Consider the following 25,226-nt stretch of genomic DNA (forward strand, 5'->3'; position numbering starts at 1 on the left):
AAGAAAGAGAGAAAGAGATAGATAGAGATAGAAACATCCCTGCACACCCCCAGCGACCTCCTGGTTCCCTGGTCAATGCTTAACCACCGAACCTGTGACCTCCTGGTTCCCTGGTCGATGCTTAACCACCGAACCACACCATCGGGCAAATTTTTTTGAGAATAGTTGAAATTTTCCCTTTCTTGAATAAACCCCATTCATAATACATTGATTATAAATTCCAGTTTTAATCTTTTAAGAAAGGAACTGATAGACTTATGGATGCAGAAGTCTAGATTTTTATCTTGTCTTTACCTAATGCAACAGCGGTTTTTAAAAAGTACCTTGCTTTTTTAAAAGTCTTTTAATAGCATTCAATTTTGTTTTCATAGATACAGTTTATTTTCACTTTTGTGAAATGTTATAGCTGGCATCTAATGGGTAGATGTTGCTAAACACCCTCCAGTGCACAGGAGAGTCCCCTACAACAAAGAATAATCTAACCTAAAATGTCGGTAGTGCCCAGGTTGAGAAGCCCCGAATTCTGCTGTAACAGCTTGCATAGTTTAATCACTTTTGGCTCTCTGTGTTAGTTAACTCATAAGATTCTCAGAACTGCACTCTGTTTAATGGAAGGGAGGTAGAAAAGTCATAAATATTATTCTAGGGGGCCAACGGGTCCCATTTTGAACTGCAGCCTGAATCCAGTCAGTGCTGCCAAAAGTTAGGGATTTTGACACCTCAGGTTCATAGGTAAGGAGGGTCCCTCCCCTAGTGTGTATTGTTTCCCCAGCTTTGAAATGTTAATGAAAATTGAGACAAGTCTTACATGTAGGGAGTTGTGTGATGGGCAGATTTGCAACCAAAGCAAAATATTTCTGTTTAGAGCCACTCTTCTGAATGCTTCTTTGTGTAAAATATTTCTACTTGGAGAGCTGAGTTTTGAGGGCTTCAATAATGGCTCATCTATTTTGCTGAATGTCCATCTTGGGCTCAGGAAGGCAGGTGTGTAATCATCATCACCACTGACAGGGAGTAGAATCCCCTCTTGATGGCTGGTACTGTACAGAATACTTGAAATAACATTCAGAAGGTGATCTCAAAATAGAATTCCTCCTGTTGTGAGTTTGAGCTAAGGCTGTGATTCTCATATTTCTGAGGAATCAGAGCACCAGGAAGTCATGATGGTCTTGATAAATCAATTTTATTACATGACATAGCATAAACTTAAGACTTTTGCTCGGAAGTTATCTTAATTAAATTTATATGCAATCATTATATCAGGATTGTGTTTAATTACACGTGCCAATAACCTGTGGCTTGAATAAGGGCTTTATTTTTTGTGTTTGTTTATTTCTTATTACAGTAAGTCTGGAGGGATGAAATCAGGGTAGTTGTGGTGATTCCCTAATTCTCTTTAACTTGTAGCTTTCATCTGCTTGCATGTAAGATAGCTGCCATAACCTTGGGCACAGGCTCTCCAGGCAGGAAGAGGAATGGAAGAACGAGGGAGGAAGGGGCAGTGCTTACGTAGGAACTGTGGCACGGGAGTGAGGCAATCTGGGAAATACAGATTATTTAGCTGAGTACCTTTTTTTCCTGGACAAAATCGAGGTTCCCTTATTAAGTAAGAAGGGGAGAATAGATTCAAAGTAGGCCATTAGCAGTGACTACCACAATAACAAAACAAATCAAAAGGTACATTCATGACCTTGTGACATTCAGGATGATGTGTTCTCATAAAACACTGCTGGAATTTTCTATTAATATTCTTACTTGTCAAACCTTAGTTTTGTTGACAGCTGGCAATCTCAGATATTGACAATTTAGAAATATAAACGAAGAAAACTCTAAAATGAGAAAATTCTTTCCATTGAGGAAATGAAATTCTTACTTTTTTTAAAAGATGAAGGTACACGCTAGTCTATGACACTAGTTTTCCTAATATCTGTAGTTTGGGAACCAATGGTATTAATATTTGTGTGTACTATTAAATGATGTATGTCTCTTTCACTAAGGTTGTTTTCCTAGATAAGAACATTCTTTTCTCTCTTTTGATATGACTCACATATTAGGGGCAATTCAAACATTCTTTATTTTTAAACATATTTTCTAAATTCTGTATAATGATCCTATATTAGTTTAAAACACATATTTATTGATTTCAGAGAAGAAGGGAAAAGGTGAGAGAGATAGAAACATCAATGATGAGAGAGAACCATTGATTGGCTGTCTCCTGCACGCCCCACACTGGGGATCCTGACCAAGAATTGAACTGTGATCTTCTGGTTCATAGGTCGATGCTCAGCCACTGAGCCACACCGGCTTGGCCTATATTAGTTTTATAATCAGAATATAGGTCTTACTAATTTTTCAAGATTAATGCAAGTCTTAACCATCTCTGACATTGCACCCTGTGCTTCAAATCTATTTTTTTTAATTTCCTACTTCTTGAAATTTCAAGAGCAGTCATAGTCTGTATTACACAGCTCTCCTCTTTATTATAGGCTACATTGAATTCATCACTAATTGCTCCATATGTTAGCAAGATCATAAGCTCCCTCTTATGTATTTTTCTGAGTCCCAAATTCTTAGCATAGGATTAGTTACATAGTAGATAATTAATTGCTTCTGATCAAATAAGTAACCACATTTAATACATTACCACAGGAAAATAACATGGATTTCATAGCAGGATAGGCATAAAGTAAAATGACTAATAATCAGAATTTCATGACTTTTACCTTTTCCTATTAAGGTAGGACTCCTAGCTCCTCTAGGGATGAGGGATCACTGGAGAATTGCTGCTGGAGAATTGCTCCCTGAGATCTGCTTGCCAAGACCTCACCTTGATCTAGAGCTGCAGGAGACCCGAGCCCTTCCCAGAGTTTCAGCTATGGGTGTCAGTCAGAAGCTAACTTAGGCCTCTCTGCTCCCACTGCACCAGGATGTGTTTTTTAAACAATCATTTGTTTATTGTTTGCATAAAAGCGTTTGTTGTAGCTCTCATTCCCCACATGCAAAATGTGAAAATTGCTTTGTAGTGGTTTTTACCCAATTCCGCATGATTGGCAGCTTTACATAGCACTACCTTGAAGCAATTCATTTGGTTTCCTGGAAACCTTAATTTGATGCTTTTAGAGCAAGACTGACAGTCTTGGAGTAGGAGCAAAATGACCACAGAATGCTAGTATTGGCTGCGTTTCCTGTAGTAGAAAAAAATTAAATCAGTGATCAAAAATTTTTAAGTCTGATAGATTTTGAATCTCTTTCATTTTTTGCACATAAATGCTCCACATATACCTATTGTATGAAATTCAAGTTCACTTTATAATTCCTTTGTAATTAAAGTGGTTTATTTGTCTAGAGTAAATAACGATCATCCTAAATTTATTCTAGGTACCACAATAATTATTACTTTTTTAAGTTACTTTTTTTCCGTTTTCTCTTTTATCTTTTTTGACTTCTTAAATGATGATTGAAAATGCTTAAAATCTTGTCCTGTAATATTTTTTAAAATATATTTTATTGATTTTTTACAGAGAGGAAGGGAGAGGGATAGAAAGCTAGAAACATTGATGTGAGAGAAACATCGATCAGCTGCCTCCTGCACACCCCCCACTGGAGATGTGCCTGCAACCAAGGTACATGCCCTTGACCGGAATTGAACCTGGGACCTTTCAGTCTACAGGCCAACGCTCTATCCACTGAGCCAAACCGGTTCTGGCGTCATGTAATATTTTTATCATCTAAAAAAAGAATACCCCTAAACTAAACAATGTTTTATTTTTCATGGGTTTAGAGCTTTGTATAAATGGCGTTATTCTGGATGTGAATTGTCTTTTTTTTTTTTTTTATTGAGGCTTAATTGATATATTAGTTTTAGGTTACAACATAATGAATCCATATTTGTATATATTGTGTAGTTATTTGTTATCCTTAAAAGTAGCAATCATTAGAAAAATAATTTAAAATATTAAAACAATACTAAGATGATTACCCTAAGGCCTTGGGAGTCTAAAATAGAAAAATTGTTGATTTACCTTTGGAATTTTGTGAAATCCTGAAATTTAAATCTTGCATTTTATTTTGGTTTGGATTACTTGCATTTTATTATGCAAGAGTCTCATTGGGGAATCCTGAATATTTTGTGTCCTATAGAACTTGCTTTTTGTATGTTATTTATGTCTTATTATTATTATTATTATTGTGAATGAAATGCTCTATAAATTTTAAGGATTTCTTTTTTCATTTACTTATATATGTATATTTTGTTACAAAAAGACAAACACATATATAAGAAACAATTTTTCCTCTTTTACAGAATTAAATGTGAGGGAGTCTGATGTAAGAGTCTGTGATGAATCATCATGTAAATATGGAGGCGTATGTAAAGAAGATGGAGATGGTTTGAAATGTGCATGTCAGTTTCAGGTGAGAAAACCCAACCCTATTTTGAAATCTTTTTTACATTTCTCATGTTTTATAATTTTTCATTCTTCAAATTACAAAGCTTAAAACACCTTGGACCCCACAAGGATGTTGGGCTCACAGCCCACTAATTCTTTCTTACCAGATGAAGTGCTATTATCTTCTGTGCTTCTTTCCTTGAACTACTAGTAAATGGAGAGTCTGACAATAGCAGATGTGAAGATGCTTTGAAAAAATATTAAAGTTCTATTCAAATGTATAATTGTCACCGAAGGGAAACAAAGTACAGGTTGTAGTTGAGTCTCTTATTTAAAATGTGGACATTTCCCCCCTTTCCTTCTCTTTCTAGTCCATTTCTTTCCCTCCTTATTTGCTGCTTTCTCATCTTTTTAGGCCAAAGAACATCACTGACTTGATGCCCGAGGGTAGGTCACGGTTAGAGATGGACTAGAATAGGTAACTTCAGACTAAGATCTTTGCTTATCAGGTGCTGTTTTAGTTGTAATTCTATTGTTTAAAAAGAAGTAAAAAGAAAGGAAGCAAGTCCGGCCAGATTTGCTCAGTGTTTGTGCATTGATCTATGAACCAGAAGGTCACTGTTCGATTCTCAGTCAGGACACTTGCCTGGGTTGCTGGCTTGAACTTGGTGTGGGGTGTGCAGAAGGCAGCTGATCAATGATTCATTCTCATCATTGATATTCTCTCTCTCTCTCTCTCTCTCTCCTCTCTTCCTCTCTAAAATCAATAAAAATATATTTAAAAAAAAGAAAGGAAGCAAAATGTGTTACACTCATTTGTTTCTTTTTGTTCATTTTACATGATTGAATTATAATCTGTTTTTAGAATGTTGCTCACAAGATGGTCCCTGATTCAGGATTTCAGATGAAACAAAGAAGGAACAAGAGTCTCCCCCCCCCCCCCCCCGCCCCAATCATAATCTTGTTCTAATCATACCCACTGTTTCATTTATGAAACAGTTGAATTGGCTGAACTCAAATGGCAAAATCTTGTTTTCCCTATTGTGGCAGCAACACAAAAATCAGTTCATTTTTTTTTAGCCTTAGCTTGGCGGCTTGGAATATGCCCCATGAGTGGTTCAGAAGTCAGCCAGAGATTTGGTCTGAGTTTGTATACAGAAGCTGGACTCCCCTCTGATTCTCCTTTCAGGTATTTTCTCTCTCACTTTTCAGTTGTCCTGAACTCTGACCTCTGGTTCTGCAACCCAGAAAGATTGTAGTTTTTTTAATTTTTTTATTTATTAGTGTTTTAGCCACCCTGTATCAAGAAGACTGGAGCTGTTTCCCTCTTTCAGTTGTCTTCTAATTTCCTTAGATTAAATTCCTTGATGTGGAATTGTTGGGTGAATGGGATACTTATGGGCAGATTAACATTTTCACCAATAGCAATATATTAGACTGCTTATTTCTCCTCGGCTTGTGGGTAGTAGATTTTGAAGTCCTTTTACATTTTATAAATCTGAAAGGCAAAAAACATTTTAATTTGATAACCAGAGCTATTAAAAATGTTTAATATTTACTGGCTACTTTTTTGTGAATTAATATTTCATATTCTTTGCCTATTTGGGGGAGTATTTTTTTTCCCTTATAGTGGTTTGTAGATATATATATATATATATATATATATATATATATACACATATATATATATATATCCACACACACACACACACATACATACAGTATGTGTTATACATATGTATATGTATGTGTGTACATGATATACAATACATTATTTGAGCACTTATATATTGTTTACTGTGCTGAGCATTTTATTCATTAACTGTTCTAAATATTATATATATAATATATATAAAAGTTTGTATAATCTCACAAGAATCTACATGTAGGTACTGTTTTGATATTTTTAAAAGAGTAACACTATATGCTCATAGTAAACAACTTGAACAATATATAAGAATATCCTATATAATAAAAGCAAAATATGTTAAGTGTCCGAAGGATCGGTTCACCAGTTGCTATGATGCGCACTGACCACCAGGGGGCAGATGCTTTGACCAGTAGGTTAGCTTGCTACTGGGGTCCGGCTGATCAGGACTGAGTGAGAGGGCCAGACATGCCCTGGAGCCCTTCTGTGGTCCCTCGTGGGCTGGCCGGCCAACCTTCCTTGGTCCCTCCCCGGCTGGCCAGCCCCCATTGGCTCCGACTGGGACTGGGTGAGATGGCCCTGATTGCCCTGATCACTGGCCAGGCCGAGGGACCACACCAGTGCACGAATTCATGCACCGGGCCTCTAGTAGATACTATAAAGAAAAACGTCTTCCTACCATTACAGACTACCAATTGCTTTTCTCAGAGGCAACATCTATTACTTCTTATATTTCCTTCTAGAAATAGTCTGTCTTATACCAATGTGTCTTCTTTCCTTTTTTTTTTTTCCCTGCAAAAAGCTTTATTGTTTCATTTGGTCCAATGCATGGAGAGGGCTTCAGGGTGGTTAAAAGAACGGCTAGTAGTTTCCGGGAGAGGCTCAGGTAAAAGCCAGACACCAGGGGATGCAGAGGGGCCTCTCAAAGGCCTCTGGGCTCCAAAGACTCCTCATCGTGCTTGAGGGTGAGTCTTTCGAGGAGATACTCGCCCAGCCCAACCTGGGGGCCGGCCAGCCTGCGGATGTGAGCCAGGATGTGAGCCAGGTGGTCGTCCACCTTCTTGATGAGTTTCACCTCCTCACCCAGGAAGTGGTTCTCTGGGAAGTCACGGTGATGAGGTGCGAGGGTAGAACCCAAAAGGGCCTGCATCAGGCTCCTCTCCAAGGCCAGGGCGGCTTCCATGGCATCCTGAGCTTTGCCCACTCATCTGGGGAGGCTTCAGCACGTCCTGGAAGAGAATGCGGCCACCGCGCTGGTTTTGCATCTTTAAGAGACGCTCAGTGCCCTCGCGCTTCTTCTCCGACAACTTGTGGAAGCAGCAGCCCATGCCCTCGAGAGCTACATTTCATGGTCAAAATAGAAGCCCAGAGAGAGGCAGGTGTGGGGGGCCCGCAGAGGCAGGTTGGCCAGGCGGTTGACCACAGCCTCCACCTCAGTGGAATAATTCTGGCAAATTTAGGAGCTCATGGCTGTTCGGCAATGAGGAGTTAAGGTAGAAAAAACCCCGGTGTGTTGGCTGGTCCCAGAGGTGGTTCTGAAGGTGGTGACTGGATGAGACGGAGGAGAGTGGCCGGAGGCTGGAGGAAGGGGCGTCCCTGGGTCTGTTCTGTCCAAACATTGTTGAAGCAAGAGACAGGTCCGGGACCACCGAGGGCACTGCCTAATTTCCCTTTTAAGCACTAAATCACTTAGTAGGTTTACCTTAGAGATGGTTCCTTTTCAGTTTAGATTACAGGAAAGAACTCTGTATTTTAAAGAAGTTATCCTATTGTCATTTTCATTTTTGATAGTATTAAATTTTCACATCATATTTGTCTATTTTTGTCTTTATGATTTTGATTTTCATTATTTGAAAGTCTTTCCCTACAACTCTTAAAGGCATAGTGTTTTTGACCTTTTAAACATGCTTGAACGGCTAGAAAATCCTCTCATGATCTGTCTGAATCCCTTGCATTCTTACTGGTGGCAAAGAAGGAAAGGGAAATAAAAGTTAGGAGTTGAGAGCAGTAGACATTTATCCAGTGCTTGCTTTGTGCTACGTGCTAGGCTGAGGATATAAAGATGTTTCAAGTTCCTTGCCTTGTAGGAGCAAACTGCCTAAGGGCTTACAGCTGATTTGATCCTGTTTGACTACTTCCTTTGACTACTACTCTGCCTCCTTATAAGCTTATAAATGACATAGACTCTTGCCATTTTAAGAACAATGACCTCATAAGCCAGTTAAACATAAGAGGGTGCTTTAGCTATATCTTTCAATTCATTTAAAAAACTTGGTTATGATTTAGGATGCTTTCAGTGTTAATATAAGCTTTCAGGAATGTAATTATAACAAAAAATAACAGGATTTTAAATAAAGTCTAAAATTTTTTTAGTCTACAAATAAAAGCTATGATATTTTGCCACATTATGTACACAAAGCTACTTTTATTAATTTGGTACAAAGAAAAATGATCAGTACGGCATCTTTCCATTAAAACTTGGGTAATATATGAAGAGGAGTGCCTATGATGTTTTCCCTGTTTTCTTTCTTCCCCTTGGTTCCAGTCCAGGTCTGAAGATCTGAGAATCAGGTGAGCTGATAATGGAAGTCTCAGTCTGAGTCGGACACCCGAGAACCAGAAGACTAACCCATGTTCCCATTCAATAGTTAGGCAGAGAGGGAATTCTTTCTTCCTCCACTCTTTCATTCTATTCAGGCCCTCAGTGGGTTGGATGATCCCACCTATAATGGGGAGGGCACTTAGTTTGCTGATTCAAGTGAATCTCATCTAGAAACACCCTCACAGACACATCCAGAAATAATGTTTAATCTGGGCAACCTGGGGTCCAGTCAATTGACGCACTAAGTCAACCATCACAACATGATTATTTTCTTATTTTCTAAACTACTTCAAAAACACTTTCTTCCTGCTCAAGAGAAGGTATAGTGGAGAGTTCTTTTCCCCAGGAAGGGAGATGGTATAGAGGAGGCAGACCTTAGGCTAGAGTCAGTGCCTAAGTCAGGAGTTGCCATGCCAAAATTGCCCACATCCCTTAATTTTCCCATAGCATAAGGAGAGGTTCCTAAGAAAGACCCTTGGAAATGGACTGACCAAGGAGTAGCCGGTCTACTTCTCCTCTCCTATGCTCACGCCTAGGTATGAGCTTGTTAGGTTGAATTTGAGGGACATTGCCCAGGCTATGTTAAGTCCTCTGTTGCTACCACCAGGTGACATATGACTTGTGTAGAGAATATCAATTGTGAGGAAATGAAGTCTTCCACTTATTAGCTATGACCCCGGGCCTACTTAAGAGTCAGAAATGATAATAGCAATACCCAAACCAGCTAATGTTTATTGAGAATTTACTGTGGCAAGATATAAATGCTAAAGATGACTATCTCTTATTTAATCCTCATAACATCTTTATTAGATAGATATTATTATATTACCATTTTCCAGGTGGGGAAAATGACACTAGTGTTAGCCCAAAGTCACATAGGTGGTGGACCCAGGATTGGAAATCATTTACATGAGATCCCAGGCTCTAAGCACTAAGTCATGTGCTTCACAGGATTGTTATGCTATTTAAGTTCGATAGGACATAACTTGTCACTGGTGTTGACTAGATGTAAAGTCTTGAATAAATGTTTGCTATTACCTTAGAGATTTTCAGCCCTATCAGACTTAATGACCCTTTTTTATAACCAATAATTTGTATCCTGTTTCTTTACTATTCTTTAATGAAATTCATAGATAATGCAACCTACATAAACACATAATTAAAGAAATCAATATATTGTATAATTGCAATGTAAAGGAGAAATAAAAAATTTATAGTAAAATTATCCTACTATAAATTATTCAACATGTAAATGCTTGGGCATGATTACAGTAGAAGACAATACAGTAGTCACATGTTTATATCTATCTACTTGTAATGAATGTTTTGATTTACTAAAGATTATTGCAATTTTATAGCAGAAATATCTAAAAACAAAAATGTAGAGGTATGGTGGATGCTAGAATAAAAATTAAGTTATAGCAGAGCAGGCTTATTTATCTATAGTAAGTCTTGCCATAGTTCCCATGTGAATGGCTAGAGAAGCATTCAGAAATTGTATGGTGTGTGTGTCTTTGTTGTGTGGTACTGTTTTTTCCTTTGCAGGACATACATCTAGCTAGCATCCATGGGATCCATCTGCTAAATGACCGTAATGTGCTTTATCATTGTAACAGCCAAAAAATCTTTCTGCTAAATGACAGTATCATTCTAAGAACCCAAAAGTCTTTCATAGGGGCACCTATGCCTAGGGGGCGCTATTAACACCTTTGAGAGCACACCATTAAAAAGTCATTAAGCATTTGTTGAGCAAAGAGTTGGTTGAAAAGTTCATAGAGGTAGCACTTGACATCTTGGAGCTTATGATTTCCTTTACAACTATGCATTGTTTAATTAAAAAAAAAAATTGACTCCTGCAGACATCATACAAGTTATTATGTACAATTTAGGGCAAGAGAATAGAGGGATGTGATTCATGAATAATTGAAGCAATATAGTAAAACTTTAATTTTAATTGAAGTTATTGTAGGAGTCTGCTGATAATGGATAGCATGCAAACTTGCTCATAAAATATTTCATTAGAGATTGTTTTTACCAGTGCTTGACCTGTGGTAGCATGTCATATTTAAGAGTAAATAAATGATAAAAGTAAATCTTGTGCAATGGAGAAAAATTGAGGAATACACAAAATAATAGAAATAAAAAACCATGACAAGTAATCTAAAAAACTTATTGATGTTTTGTTCTAGGATTTACTTTATGAATGTTTATTTTTTCTAAGAAATTGAGAATCCTACCTAATAGAACAGTAATATGCTAATTGACCATACCTTCGCTATGCCCACAGCCAATCAGGGCACTATGCAAATTAACCCAGTAAAGATGGCGGCCCCCACGCGCTGCCCCGCCCCCCATCGCTGCGGGAAGCGGGGCCGGTGGGAGGTGCTGGGGACTCCCACCGCTCCGATTGCTGAGCGACTGAGGGAACCGGGGCCGGCGGGAGACGCCAGGGCCTCCCGCCGCTCCCATTGCTGCTGGTGGCGCGGGGCCAAGCCCCGACCCTGAAAGAAGGCGGAAGGTGGTGGCCAGAGCCAAGGCCTGGGTCCCTAGTGCCAGTGGAAAACTGGTGCAGGCAGCCAGGTGAATGAAGGTCTATTGCACGAATCTTCGTGCAACGGGCTTCTAGTATATATATATGTATATATGTACATATATGGTATATAATTTTCTTGCTGTATTTTTACTTATATCATTTTAAAAGTTGCATTCAGTTTTGTGAACGAAATAATACATTTTAAAATGGCACAAAATTCTCAGAAGTTTATGAATGTGCAGAAGGTAGGAGAAAGTAATCTAACTTTTTTTTCAACCAAATAAAAGAAAAAGCTATCCTGTAGTTAGAAGTGTGTCATACTGCTATGGTATTGCACTCATGAATACAAAATAAACTATTAATATTCATGCCTATTTCTGATATTTCTTTTTGTTTGTTTTGTAGTGCCATACAAATTACATTCCCGTCTGTGCATCAAATGGGGACACATATCAAAATGAATGCTTTCTCAGAAGAGCTGCTTGTAAGCACCAGAAAGAGATCACAGTAGTAGCAAGAGGACCGTGCTACTCTGGTATGTTGTGATCTTCTTCTGAGTAAATGCAAGAAATGGTTCTGCCGTATTTTCTAAAAGGAAGTTTGTAGTCAGAGGTGGAGTCTCAGAACTGCTGTATGGATTGGTGGGGATTGTGTGGGGAGTGGGGGGAAAGAGTGGGTGGTGGTTTATTTTGGAAGGCATTAATGTAAGTTTCCTACATGCATTTGTATTTGGGGGCAGTGAGGAAGGTGAGGTATTGTAATTAGGATTATTGTATGAAGGTTAGCAGTAAAGGTAGAGACTACCCTTATATGATGATGTATCCATTCCTTTCATTCTATTAACCCCCAGTGGTCATGTATCGACCTCTCAGTATACTTTTGATGCTTAATGCCCTTTTTTGTGGGGACTTGGCATTTCTTTCGCCTGTGGTTTGACTATTAGAATAAGATCTGGGGTGGAACATGATATGGGCCCCATTTTGTTGATTTTTATTTTTTGGTGGGCGGGAGGGGTGGGGAATATTCATAGAAAGCCATTGGTGGCATCCCAGGATGTGTCTCTTTCCAAGCTCTTCTTTTCCTGTCTTCTTTTTCTGTCTGTCAACCCTTTTCACCCCCCTCCTCCTACTTGTTTGTATTTACTTCCTTCCTGAATGGGTGGTGGTTGATTTTGGAAGGCATTAATGTAAGTTTCTTACTTGCATTTGTATTTGGGGGCAGTGAGGAAGGTGAGGTATTGTAATTAGAATTATTGTATGAAGGTTAGCAGTAAAGGTAGAGACTACCCTTATATGATGATGTATCCGTTCCTTTCTTTCCCACTTATTAGAGTGCCTATGTTCAGAGTTATTATTGGGCCTCCATTACATAAGCATGATTGATTGATTGATTGTCTATGTGGTTGATTTCAAACTCCAAAGCCCCCACTTTAAATCACGTGGTTGGTCTCTAACCCAAAGACTGTTGAATGTGGCCGGCCCCACCCTAAGATCTGATGTGGTCAGTACCTTTCCTAAACAAGACACTTCTATACAGTATGACATAGATTACCTTCCGAAAGCTGAGGACCAAGGCCAGACATCTCTTTGGGCAAGGCCAGATTCTTTTCCAGACACTAAATCATTAGGTGCTTGGTGAAATTATTGTGTTCTTAGGCCAGTTAACTATCATTTGGTGTGATTCTTACATATGTTGTGTTTCAAATACTTGATTTAGAGACCACAGAGGAACATGGAGCTCTCTAGTCCCCATTTAATTGTGCATCATTTATGAAGAGTATGTATTTAAGACACCAAATGCTTTGATAGGCAGTGAATGTTAAACATTAGAAGGCAGAGTGGTAAATTGGAAAGAGCACCGCATAAGGGTTAAAAAACCTGCCTTTGAAGTAGCTCCAGCTCTTATTTACTGTATGACTTGGACAAGTCCCTTAACCAAACTCGGAGCCCCAAATTGTTAAATGGATATCACCTCTTGGGGTAGCTAAATGAGGATTGAATGAGCTCAGCTATAAGGTACTATATCAATTTTGTTGTTTGCTGGATGGGCCGGTGTTATTGTTGTCATTTGCTCTTTGATTGGGCCTATTCCCTGTGCTAAAAGTAGCATTTTCTTTTGTTTACTTGAAAACTCTTAATGATTTACGATCGAGGTTAAGCCTTTGCTCCTCTGTGAAATCTTTCTTCCATGCCGTCTCCCGGCAGAGTTTGTTTGCACTTTGTGCATATCTCTATGTATATGCCTCACTGTATTTCATTTATCTGACATGTCTGTTTCTAGCCAGGTCAGTTATTTCTCAACTGGAAGGCAGTGTGCCCTGCCTAGGGAGGTACATCATAATCCTAGGCATGGGTGGAGTTGTGTGGGCTGGGGAAGGCGTGTGTACAGTGAAAATACAGAACTCATCCTCATTAGCAGAGTAGTCATGATGTTCCCAGGCAATGGCTTGCTGCCCATGCATAGCAGCCAATACTATGACATCGGCTTTTGAGGGAAAAATAAAAGGCTTTATTGGGACGTCCACAGGCAAGGAGGCAAGGCTCAAATCTGTCTCCCCATTGAGGGTTTGGGGTGGAAGTGAATGGGTTAGGGTAGGAGGGGCTGGATGTGGAAGTGCTGGTGGGGCAGGTTTCAATTGGAGGGCTTTAGCACTGGATCTTCCTGGACCCTTTGCTTCTGAAAGGATTCCCAGGATTGAGTTCTGGTCCAGTCTCAGCTCTGTGGTTGGGGCTAGGGGCAGGGGATGTGAAACTTTGGTTCCTGTTTTATTGAAGGTCAGAATTCTCTCCTCTGCATGTGCTACGGCTGCAGAACATAGATTTGTTCTGTTGTTTTTGAAAAGCCAACTCTATCTGGTTAGACACAGGATAAGACCAGTTTGAACTGGCTCTGCAGTTACAACAATATTTAATTTATTGGGGAATTTTAAATAACACTAAAAGAAGGTATTAGATATTTTATTTTTTAAATTGGACATGGGTTATAAAAAGGTTGGAAGTGATTAAGTATCTCATCGTCTGGAACTGCCTTATTTATCATTTACCATGTTGTCTAGCATATACTATATGTACCCAATCAGTGTGGGATAGAAGAAAAAGGGAGTGTTTTCCTGAGAAAATTTTGGTCATAAAAACTATTTTAGATTGAGTTCCCCTCTTCTCTTTTTTTTTCGGCTTTCACTCCTTATTTTCCTTATTACTTAGAGAAGATGTAATTTTTTATGGCTGACTAACCAAAATTGAACGCAATTGAAGACTTTCTATAAAACCCCGTGAAGATTTTGCAATGGGCACTGCATACAATATGTTTTCCCAATGTCTGCCCCGTCTGGGAATTGGATTCCTGTCTGAAGGAGCTCCACGGGAAGGCAGCAGTGTTGTTACAGGTGGTGTCTCCCACTCCAGAGAACTGTTTGCAGAGCTGGTGGCTTCTCCAGTTTACCCTCCCCCTGCAGAGTGCTGATCAAGTGTGAGGCTCTTTACAGGCGGTTTCTGCTATTTTACTGCTGGGCGCCGACGATACTACAGCATGACTCTCTTTCCAGCGTGCTCTGTGCCATATGTTGGTTCTCTTAGGATTATAAAATCAGTATTTTACATTCATTACATTTTAGCCTGGCTTTTTCATTTCACTAGTAACAAGTCTCCCACCTACATCTTGGTGAGATTCCTTCTGGTTAGGCTTCCTAGAGGAAGTTAATTTCATCAAGAATGTGAAAACCGCAACCCTGAGGTTTTTTTTCCTTCCGAACCTTGGGGCTTTTCTTAACCTTTTGGCTTTGGGTTTTTAGCCACAGATTTCATTAAGAAGATACTTGGAGCAAGACCCAAAGCTCTTTCCCTCCCTTCCTCATAAAAACAGCTTCTTCCTTATGTCTCTCAAGCTTTAGCAAAATCAAAGTTTTCTTCTACGTTTTAAGTGAGTTCATTAAAATATTTTACAGTATTCATTGGTCTCTACTCTGTGCAAGGCCCCTGGATATTTCCTGAATGGGCTACCAAGATGTCTGAGGTATAGATAGTTATGTGTCCAAAGAATTTATATTTGGAGAAAGGTACAAAATAGGTATGTAAGAATGAACTGGTTGGTAGTAAAAAGAAAGTGAGAAAAGGGCTACCCGAGAATGAATATCCCAGTTTGATTTTTGAAAAGAAAATTCCTGTTTGAAGTGTTCATCTATACTCTTTTTTTGTTTGTTTGTTTTTTCTCAGATAATGGCTCTGGATCTGGAGAAGGAGGTAAGTTTCAGGTACCTTGTGAAAGGCATTTGTTTTCTTTTACTTTGTAAAATAGCTTTATTGAGCTAAAATTCACATACCATGCAATCTGCCCATTTAAAGTGTACAATTCACTGGCTTTTGGTATGTTCACAGAGTTGTACATCACCACAGTCAATTTTAGAACATTTTCAGTATCTCAGGAAAACCCCCGACCCTTAGCCATCACCCCCCTTCCCCCAGTCCCTCTGTCCCCGTTAGCCTGGCATCTTTGTTTCAGGCAGTTATTTTTCTACTAAAGATTTGTTGCTAGACGAAGGGGAAATGTAGCTCCTGTTGAGCTGAGGTTGTACCGGAGTGCCTCTCCTAGGATCACCCCCACAAGTGATTTTAGCTTGGACCAGGATATTCATAACTCTCTCCCGCCCCATGCTTACACATTTTTACTCTCAAGGAGTTTTCAGGGTACAGGTTTTCAAAAACACTAGAGTGAGTTGTGCACAGCAAAGAGAAGACTTGCAGAACAAACTCTGGTGACTCTAAAGTTTAATTTAAACCATTCAAATGTTCCTGTTTGGTTTTAATTTTATTGTACAAATATATGAATTATTTCTGCTATAGGAAACTAATATTTGGGGACAGCATATAACCAAGTTTACTCTAGATGGTCAGAATTAAGAGTGACTAATCTATCTCATAGTTTCATGAAGCTGTGATTCTTAATGAGTGTCCACTGCCTGCAAAATAATGTTTGAGGTACTATGGGGATACGCTAACAGAAAACTCACTGGTAACGTTCACACTTCTGCAGATGAAACAAATACTGTGTGATCCTCTCTGCACGATTTAAAACCTTACTCCAGACTTACACATTTCATAGAATCCTAAAATTTTACATTTGGTAGGGATTTTAAGCCACCTAGAGAATAGAAGAACTGTCCTGAGGAAGAAGTTCAGGTATGACAGTGTCAGCTTTAAAAAAAAAAGATGATTACAGCTGCTGTACAATAGAATTGGATTTAAATGGACATATTTAAGCAGAAACTCCATGATCATGTGTGAAAGGTCAGGTTTATCATAAGTTCCAGATTTTAGAGCTGGAAAGGATTTTAAGAGATCACGTGATCTAGCCCATGTGGTCAGACATTCATTAGGAAACTGTCCTCATTGTTATATTTAAAGAAATGGAAGTTGATCTCAAGATTTGCTTATAGTATAGTACAGGTATCGGATGTCTTGCCCTGTGGATATAAACTGAGTTGAGTTAGAAGGGCTGAGAGGTTTGCTCAGGTTAATACACAAACATATGCGAGCTCAAGGTGACTGCGTGATTTCTAGATCTCATGATGTTTCTGGTCCTTAGAGATACTTAGGATTATGATCCCTGGAATCTGTTGGGGATTGTTCATGAGAATCTGGACTTAAAATATAGGCAGACACTAAAAATTGGAAGTTTTATCAAAAGCGCACATTAGGTTTGGGTACTTTCCTTTTAATACCTTTTTACTGATTGATATGCCTTGAATAAGGTGTTTTTCCCCCAAACCAGATTGGGAAATTCCTTGAGTAAAGAGTAATCCCTGAATTGGCTTTAAAATTGATCTCTCTGTCCAGTGTGAGATCATTAGGATCTCTCTGTCTAGTGTGAGATCATTAGGATAGGGTCCACTCAAATGGAGACCCACAAATGTAGGGCTCCCTAAAATGTGGGATGTGAGGTGAATTGGCGTCTTGGTGGTAGTTAATTATTTTTTGAGATGGATCATGGGATTCCCACACACTTCTGCATTCTGGGTGTTTCTGGCTGTGCTAAGTGGCAAAGCAGAAAAAGGGGCACATCCTTTGTAAAGAGACCCCCTTTCCTTTTTGAAATGTGAGGATTTTTTTTAAAACTCTGGAATTAGTTGTTATGTAGTTAGAGTAATCACTGGACTAAAATTACTGCTCATGTCCCCCCCCACCTCTCTTAAATAATGTTATATGGATATTCTTGTAAAGGGAACTAATTATTAAAACCTACTGTATTGCTCCTTTGTGCATAATTTAGTGGGTTATTTTGCCAGCACCAATACTTGTTTTTCTCACAGAATATGTTGTACTCAATATTGGCAACCTTCTTGGACTTTATCGTTGATAGATTTTGGAAGTAATTCAAGAGCTGGGGTACCTTTCCCCTGGAAATAGAATATTTGCTGCTGAAATATGAAGCATATCTGGGAAGGATCCCAAATCTTGGTTGAAAATTTGATTTTTCTTTTTAAACAGAAGAGGAAGGGTCAGGGGCCGAAGTTCACAGAAAACACTCCAAGTGTGGACCTTGCAAATATAAAGCTGAGTGTGATGAAGATGCAGAAAACGTTGGGTGAGTTGACTGAGGAAAAGGGATAAACTTATGTGGAGGTTTTTTTTTTTAAGTTATGTTATAGAAAGGTATCATTTAACCTGCTTCTGTATATTTTATGTGTGCCTTTTATTTTATTTTTCTGTTTAATGCTAGTCTATTGACATCTCTCTTACGTTGATGTAATGCTATAGTTATTTAAGTCAGTTTAAATGTTATATTTTAGAATGAAAATCCATTTGTAATACTTTTTGGTTTTACCTCTGTCTTTTTTTTTCATTGATAATTTTATACCAAAGGCTAAAGCAGAAGTGCTCTTATTCTAAATTATCCTATTATACTTTCAACTAGTATCAATACTAGTTTCTGCTTACCTTGAATTTTTACACAAAACATTTCATGTATCTTTTCATGTATTAAAAATTCCAAAACCATTTCAAAATTTTAGATTATAGTAAGTAAATATTTTATATAAGTAAAATTTATGTATAGAAGTCCCAGTTGCACAGACTGACATTATATTGTTCTATTTTTTTCACTCATGTTCAGCCTGGGTAGCATTGTCCATTTTTCCATTCCTTCCCTGTAAGAAGCGGTGTTGTTTGGTGGAGTAGTAGCAATTAATCATCAACACAGGCATGTTTGCTTCTTCCTTTCATCAGGTTGCTGTTGATTCCCAGTCTCAACCTTCTCTTGTTTCCCTGTGGTGCTTGCCTTTTTTATGGTTGATTCTAAAAGCCTTACTGCTGACTCCAGGACCTTATAGCACAAATGGATCTTCCCTGCTTCAATATACCCTTAGTGCATATTTTAAAATACTTACCTTATAGAGATTTACCCATTCTTACTCATGTGTATTTTTTTTTTTTTTGCTGTGTATTTTTCAGTCCTGTGCCTTATTCAGCCTCAAATGCATATTCAAGCCTTTCACTGAATAGCAGTAATATGCTTTAATTAGCACTAATGCCCAAAGTGAGTTTTACAAGTCAGGATCACACCATTTTCAGCATGATGTAATGTCAAAATCGGCTATTTGGATGGGACTTGGTAAAATTAATGTCTGATAATGTACTTGGTATGTATTTCAAAATAGGTGAGAATTGGCAAAAGACCAGTAAGTGCAGTAAAAAGTGAATTCAGCAATGCCCGAATTTGCTGTTTCTGCACGCTGGTCACTTGGATTGACGTGTCTACCCATTTCAGAGTGATTTGATTTGGAAGAACATGTTTTCCAAAGTAGATATTAGTCCAAAGACAAGAAGAGAAATGAGTAATATGGACTTGCAGAAAGAACAGATAATAGATGTTACACTCTCTTCTCATTTCGTATTAATAATATGGCATGATGAAACACCATTGTGTGTGTGTGTGTGTGTGTGTGTGTGTGTGTGTGTGTGTGTGTGTGTACAGATTTCGTTCTTTTCGGTGTTTTTCCTCAGGACTGTTTTATAATAGTGTCCAGAGTCAAAATAGTTGTCAGTGATTGATTGGCTTGGTCTATTGATCTGTTTTTATTCTTTTGACAGTATCTCTGTTCAGTCCTATTTCATACATTTTTTTCTGCTTTCATTTTTCATCCCTAAATTGAAAGAGATCTTGGGCTTAGAAGTGGAACAGATTCCATCTAGTCTCAGAGGTGGCCCCAAATGTGACATCTACATGGTGACATACGCATCTTTCTGTGAACACCTCCTCATGATATAATGGGTAGTCTGTGCCCAATCAGGGCAACTCTGTTGTATGTACTAAATCAATTTTGTGTGTGTCTATTTACTTGAGAACTTGCAACCACCGTTCTTGCAGATACAGACTCTAAGCGTAAGGAGGTGGGCACAGACTCGGGGAGGGCTTACCAGTAATAAGGAGCATGCAGACTAAGGAACCAACACACACTGGGCCAGGCAGCTTTGTCCAGGCCAAGAAGTGATGTAACCACAGGGGAAAACACGAAGGAACAGATTGGTTCCTTTACCTACACAGTAAGTGACTAAGCTAAAATGGTTGTTCCTACCATGGAAGGAGACAAAAATAAATTTTAGGAGCATCTAATCTTTTAGTCTATAAAACATTTATTATTGATTGTGGCCGAGTTTAACAATTTATATGTATCTCAGTGATGACTGTAATTTAAAAAAATTCCACTTTTAAATGGGTCATGGTACCAAGAAAGATATATAAAGTTTATATAACTACTTCAAGGCCCTTCTATATGCTTTTCATGAATTGTAACATTTGTCTGAATGGTAACATTTGTCTGAAGGTAATTTTGACCCAGCCATCTAGACCTTTGGGGTGTAGTAAACTGAGATGCTGAAATATGGCATTAGCCATCGTGCCTTGATTTTTGTGTAAAAACCTATTATTTATTAAGAAGGTGTTATATAATTGTTTATTAAAAGATAACATTTTAGTTATTAAATACAAGGTCTGAGTTATAATCCACATACTCCTATGATGACTTAATTATTATAAACTAGTAGCCCTGCGCACGAATCTGTGTGCCAGTAGCTTGCCAGTAGCTTGCTGCTGCCTCCAGTAGCTCTCTGCTCGCTGCCCCGCCCTCCTGTAGCTCCCTCTGCCCCCCCCCGCCCCCTAGGTTGCTGCCCTGCCCACTTGTAGCTCACTGCCCCACCCTCCTGCTGATCCATGATCCAGTCGTTACACGGTCAGTTGTTATGCTTCACGGTGTAACGACCATCTGCATATTATATCTTTACTGTATAGGATTCTACCAGAATCAGAGAATAGGTTCTTGAAATTTATTTTCTGATTTAATCCTCTTACTTTACAGATGAGAAAATGAGGACTGAAGTCAGAGGGTTTTGTGGGGTGGATTCTCCTAAGTTCTAGAACAGTATGTTTCTTACATCTACCTCCCTGTATTTGTCTGTTTTATTCCTAGAATGAAAGCTATTATCTTTTCCTACTTCATAGACTGCTGCTTAATGACTTTTTAAACATTATACTTCATATGTTTTTATTGAGTTTTTTAGAGAGAGAGAGGAAGGGAGAAGGATAGAGAGAGAAACATTGATGAGAGAGAATCATTGATTGGCTGCCTCTTATATGTGCCCCCCCCACCCCCCAACATTGGGGATCGAGCCCACAACCCTGGCATGTGGTGACCTCTTGGTTCCTAGGTCAATGCCAACTGCTGAGCTACACAGGGGCTGGGCTGCTTGATGACTGTTAAAAAAACAATGCCCTCTTCCTCAGACTGGTCCCAGCTGTGAATTCTGTGTGTCCTTATCATCTCCTCGTCACTCTGAGTACTAGGTGCTTTACAAATTTTCTTTAGTTTTTATCTCGACCACCATATGCCAGTTTATTGATTTGCTTATCAGTCACTTTCAGACGTTTTGACTACAACTCCATTGACACTGTGACCCAGCACTGGTATACACATACACATGGTAATAATGCATATTAAGTAAAACAAAATTCTATGAAATATTACATGCAGTGCACTTTAATATTTCTATCCTATTTTCTTAACAATTGCTGGTAGTGATTCACTAAATTGACTTCATAATCCACTAGTGATTATGACCTTCAGTTTGAAAAATATTGCTCTGTAACTATAATAGGTATGATATTTCATGTCATACTTTAAGATATGGGTATTCATTTAACATATTTTATACTTTCTCATTTTGAAATGTCTTCCCTGTCAGAAGAGTGGTTATATAACCTATCTAGTTTCCCAAGGGCAGCCAAACGCTTTCTCTTGCTTTAGAAAGCTTTTTCTCTTTATCTTGGTCACAGTTTTTTAAAAATCTGTCATTTGGCAAGAGGGGAAAAAATGGTACCATGTTGATTTTCTGGTAGTAAGAGAAGTGCTAATTTTTTATTTAGCCATTTAAATGGAAATTGATTTAAGTGTATTGTCATCTTAAACATAGTTCACAGAACATATTTCAACAATATTAGTTTTTAGACGTTGTTACATAAATTATTTTTAGCTCTTTATGGTGGGTAGGGCAAGGAAGCATCATCCAGGTTTTGCAGGTGAGGCTGAATGGCTTGTAGTTAAGCAGTAAAAACACTGTGTTGTGCATACACGTGTTTACCCTACTGTTTTCAGGGGCCACTGGTGTTCTTAGTAACAGTTTGCTTCACCTCTGTGCCTAAGGAGCCATTCTGCTTTGTGTTTTGAGTTCTTATATAGTTTAAAAAAAATAATTTTTCTTCTTCAGTAGGACTCTTAGCTGCTGCTTCTGGTCTGTCAGTGTGCCTTGCAAGTAGGCCTGACTGTAGATGGCCCCAACTCTTTTTTTTTTTTTTAAATTAGAACCTTCTTCAACTTTATTTTATTATTTTTTAAAAATATATTTTTATTGATTTCAGACAGGAAGGGAGAATGAGAGAGAGAGAGAGAGAGAGAGAGATACATCAATGATGAGAGAGAATCATTGATTGGCTGCCTCCCCCCCACCCCCCACTGGGGATCGAGCCCACAACCCAGGCATGTGCCATGATTGGGAATTGAACCGTGACCTCCTGGTTCATAGGTTGACGCTCAACCACTGAGCCAAGCAGGCCAGGCAGCCCCAACTCTTAACTTGCTTCTCCATTTCTCTCGTATAAGAAACAAAATGCAAGTAGGAACTGTAGCTAATGTAAGAATAAATTCTAAATGTAAAATCAGAGTAAATAGGTCCTTGAGTGAAGTGCAGAAACTTTACTCACTGCATATATTTTATCTCTCTTGTCTGCCCAGTGGCTATTTTAAATTTTTATAGTTTGAACTAGAGGCCTGGTGCCTGGAGCCTGGCCTGCACCCTCTCGCAATCCGGGACCCCTCTGGGGATGTAGTAGTGCACGAAGCGGGAGGTGGCTGGGGAGGAGCCCGAGCTTGGGCCAGGCGCAGCGCCACTCCTGCTCATCCTGACCCCACTGCGCCTGCTGCTGCTGCCACCACGGAGGCGGGAGAGGCTCATGCCACCACAGCTGCACTTGCCAGCTGTGAGCCCTGTGTCTGGTGCCCATTGGTCAGCTGAGCAGCGCTCCCGCTGTGGGAGTGCACTGATCACCAGGGAGCAGCTCCTGCATTGAGCGTCTTGCCCCCTGGTGGTCAGTGCATGTCATAGCGACCGGTCGACCGGTCATTGGTCATTCGATTGCTTAGGCTTTTATATATATAGATAGATAATTTTTGCTTCTGAGAGGCTTCCCCTCACCCCCTTCTTCCTGAAGCACTGTCTCTCCAGTGGCATTATGGGCTTTGCATGGGTTTGTGATGGATATCCTCATTCATGCTTAGCTTTTGAATTTATATGTGTGGTGAGGAGGTTGAGCTTCCCAGAAATTCGACTCCCACATGGGGTGAGGTTTCAGTATCCCATTGTGACTTTTGTGAAATATAGTGGATTGACTTTGTACTTAGGCTTAAAAGTTGGAAGCAGTACCTGTTTTACAGGAAGTTGTGTTTCTTAAACCACATATTCTTAGCAATCAAACCCCGTCTTTTTCTAAACCGTGTTTCTAATCTGAAGTTATTGTTGCAAGATAGCCATCAGCCATTATCTGGACAGTGGGCCAGGTAATCATAGAACTCCTTCACATCAGTGTCTTTTAAACACCTGACCTAAATCCCTGCCCACGAATGGTTTGAGCAATCTGTAGATTCATCAGGCGTAATGTCAGTGCAGGTGAGTCATAAAAATCCTCAAATTATTTCTTTGAACTTGTCTGTGATGTGCTTTATGGAAATAGTTCCTGCTCTTCTGCCTCTTTGATGTCAGTCTCTTTGGAGAGGCTGTTTCCCTTTTTGCCCTTGAGTGATGGAAGAGCTCAGAGTTGCTCAGAGAATCATGGATGTGTGCAGCATGACTGACAGCCTTGATAAGCAGTTCACCCACCTGCTGGACATCGCTGTCATTTTTGGATGCCATGTTCTGTTTTTGATGCAGATTGCTGGTCAGTATCACAATCTGATCGAGTCTCTGTCAGGAGTTGCAATGAAATCTTTTCCCTTGTTCACACACAGAGAGGAATGCTTTATATACATCTGTGTCCTCCATTCTGCCCTTGTTTCTGGAAACCACATATGCTTTTTTAAAAAAGACACAAAGAAGTAAATTTTCTACCATTATCTGCTCGTCTATTCTTATTTCCTCCTAATGAAAGATACGTATAATTTTCATCATTGAACATTGCCTTACTCTGGATGCATGGAATAGTAGACTTTTAAAACTATTTACATTTAATAAATTCCTATGGTGGCCCCTTAGATTGTAATGGAAAAATAGCCCTAACCGGTTTGGCTCAGTGGATAGAGCATCGGCCTGCGGACTGAAGGGTCCCAGGTTGATTCCGGTCAAGGGCATGTACCTTGGTTGCAGGCGCGTCCCCAGTGGGGGGTGTGCAGAAGGCAGCTGATCGATGGTTCTCTCTCATCGATGTTTCTAACTCTCTATCCCTCTCCTTACCTCTCTGTAAAAAAATCAATAAAATGTATTTTAAAAAAAAGAAAAATAACTGTATGCTGCTCTTTTCCTTCTGATAACAGGAAATAAACACTACCAAACTTTACTTTGTACAAAGTGTAAGTTGGATGTTAGCAAAGACAGTCTCCTTTGTCCAGAAATAGTCCCCCGAGCTCTCCACAGCTGCAGGAAAGGTTTCCTTTGAGAGGTTTGTTTTTAAAATGCAAAGCACCGTATCCCCATGACCTCTTGCTCTGTTTTCCGAATGCTGTTCCCCTTGATACTACTTTGCCTCTGTTATTTCTTTTGTCTGGAGTCCCATCCCCGTTTTTTGTACTTGTTTCTACTCTTCCTTCTAGATGTGGATGAAGCGTGACTTGGGTCGGAAGTCAGCACCCCTTGCTCTGTCCCCGAGGCCCTGTGAGTTAGGTGACTTTATTCAGTGGTCCTCCTTGGTCCTGAGAAACAACCTGTGGGTAGCACTTATTATACTGCTGGGAACACTAGCAGATTGTGGGCTCCCTGAGGACAGGGGCTTTGTCTTGCTGATTTCTCTATTGGATGAATTTGCCTTGAGGTTGGGTATAGTAGGGGCCCTCCATAGGTCTTTAGTGAACACAGGGCAGTTCACAGTAGGGCTTCATTATGCACTCAGAGCCGCACACGGGTTCATATGGAGGATTTACTAAAATGTGTGAAAGAGACTAGTATTGTGCTGAGCCTGTCAGAGGTTTCATTAGGTATTTGTTAAGTCTGAATAACTTCACATGAATTATTTTAAGCCATTGTTTTCTCACCTGCTAAAATAAACTTACCCTGTCGAGAAGGAATGGCACTTTCTATGTAGAGTAAGGAGAAAGGAAGGGGAAGGATAGATATTTTTCAATAATAGTAATACCTTTCAGATGTGCATCGTATTTGATGACTTCAAAGGACTTTTCCCAAAAGCTTATTTGATTCTTTCACCAGTGTTATGAGGTATTATCTCTATTTTAGAGGCGAGGAGTTGTGACTTGCCAAAATCACAGAGCTAACTCATAGAAGTCATTGAAGCATTTCTTTATGTATG

General features: G+C 39.3%; 1 protein-coding gene and 1 pseudogene across 3 annotated transcripts in view; one reads left to right on the top strand and one right to left on the bottom strand.

Moving 5' to 3' along the window:
- Positions 1 to 25,226, top strand: part of TMEFF1 (transmembrane protein with EGF like and two follistatin like domains 1) — a 104,607-nt gene that overhangs the window by 19,048 nt on the left and 60,333 nt on the right. For all 3 annotated transcript variants that reach the window (XR_008558333.1, XR_008558334.1, XM_054727478.1), the window contains exons 2-5: positions 4,304 to 4,413; positions 11,577 to 11,706; positions 15,383 to 15,409; positions 17,654 to 17,750. Coding sequence is in view for 1 of the 3 variants with exons in the window: in XM_054727478.1 (XP_054583453.1) it covers positions 4,304 to 4,413; positions 11,577 to 11,706; positions 15,383 to 15,409; positions 17,654 to 17,750 (364 nt within the window). In the remaining 2 variants the exon portion in view is untranslated. The remainder of the gene's footprint in view (positions 1 to 4,303; positions 4,414 to 11,576; positions 11,707 to 15,382; positions 15,410 to 17,653; positions 17,751 to 25,226) is intronic.
- Positions 6,959 to 7,504, bottom strand: LOC129151716 (ferritin light chain-like; annotated as a pseudogene).

Source organism: Eptesicus fuscus, chromosome 15, assembly GCF_027574615.1.
Source record: "Eptesicus fuscus isolate TK198812 chromosome 15, DD_ASM_mEF_20220401, whole genome shotgun sequence".
Lineage (NCBI taxonomy): Eukaryota > Metazoa > Chordata > Mammalia > Chiroptera > Vespertilionidae > Eptesicus > Eptesicus fuscus.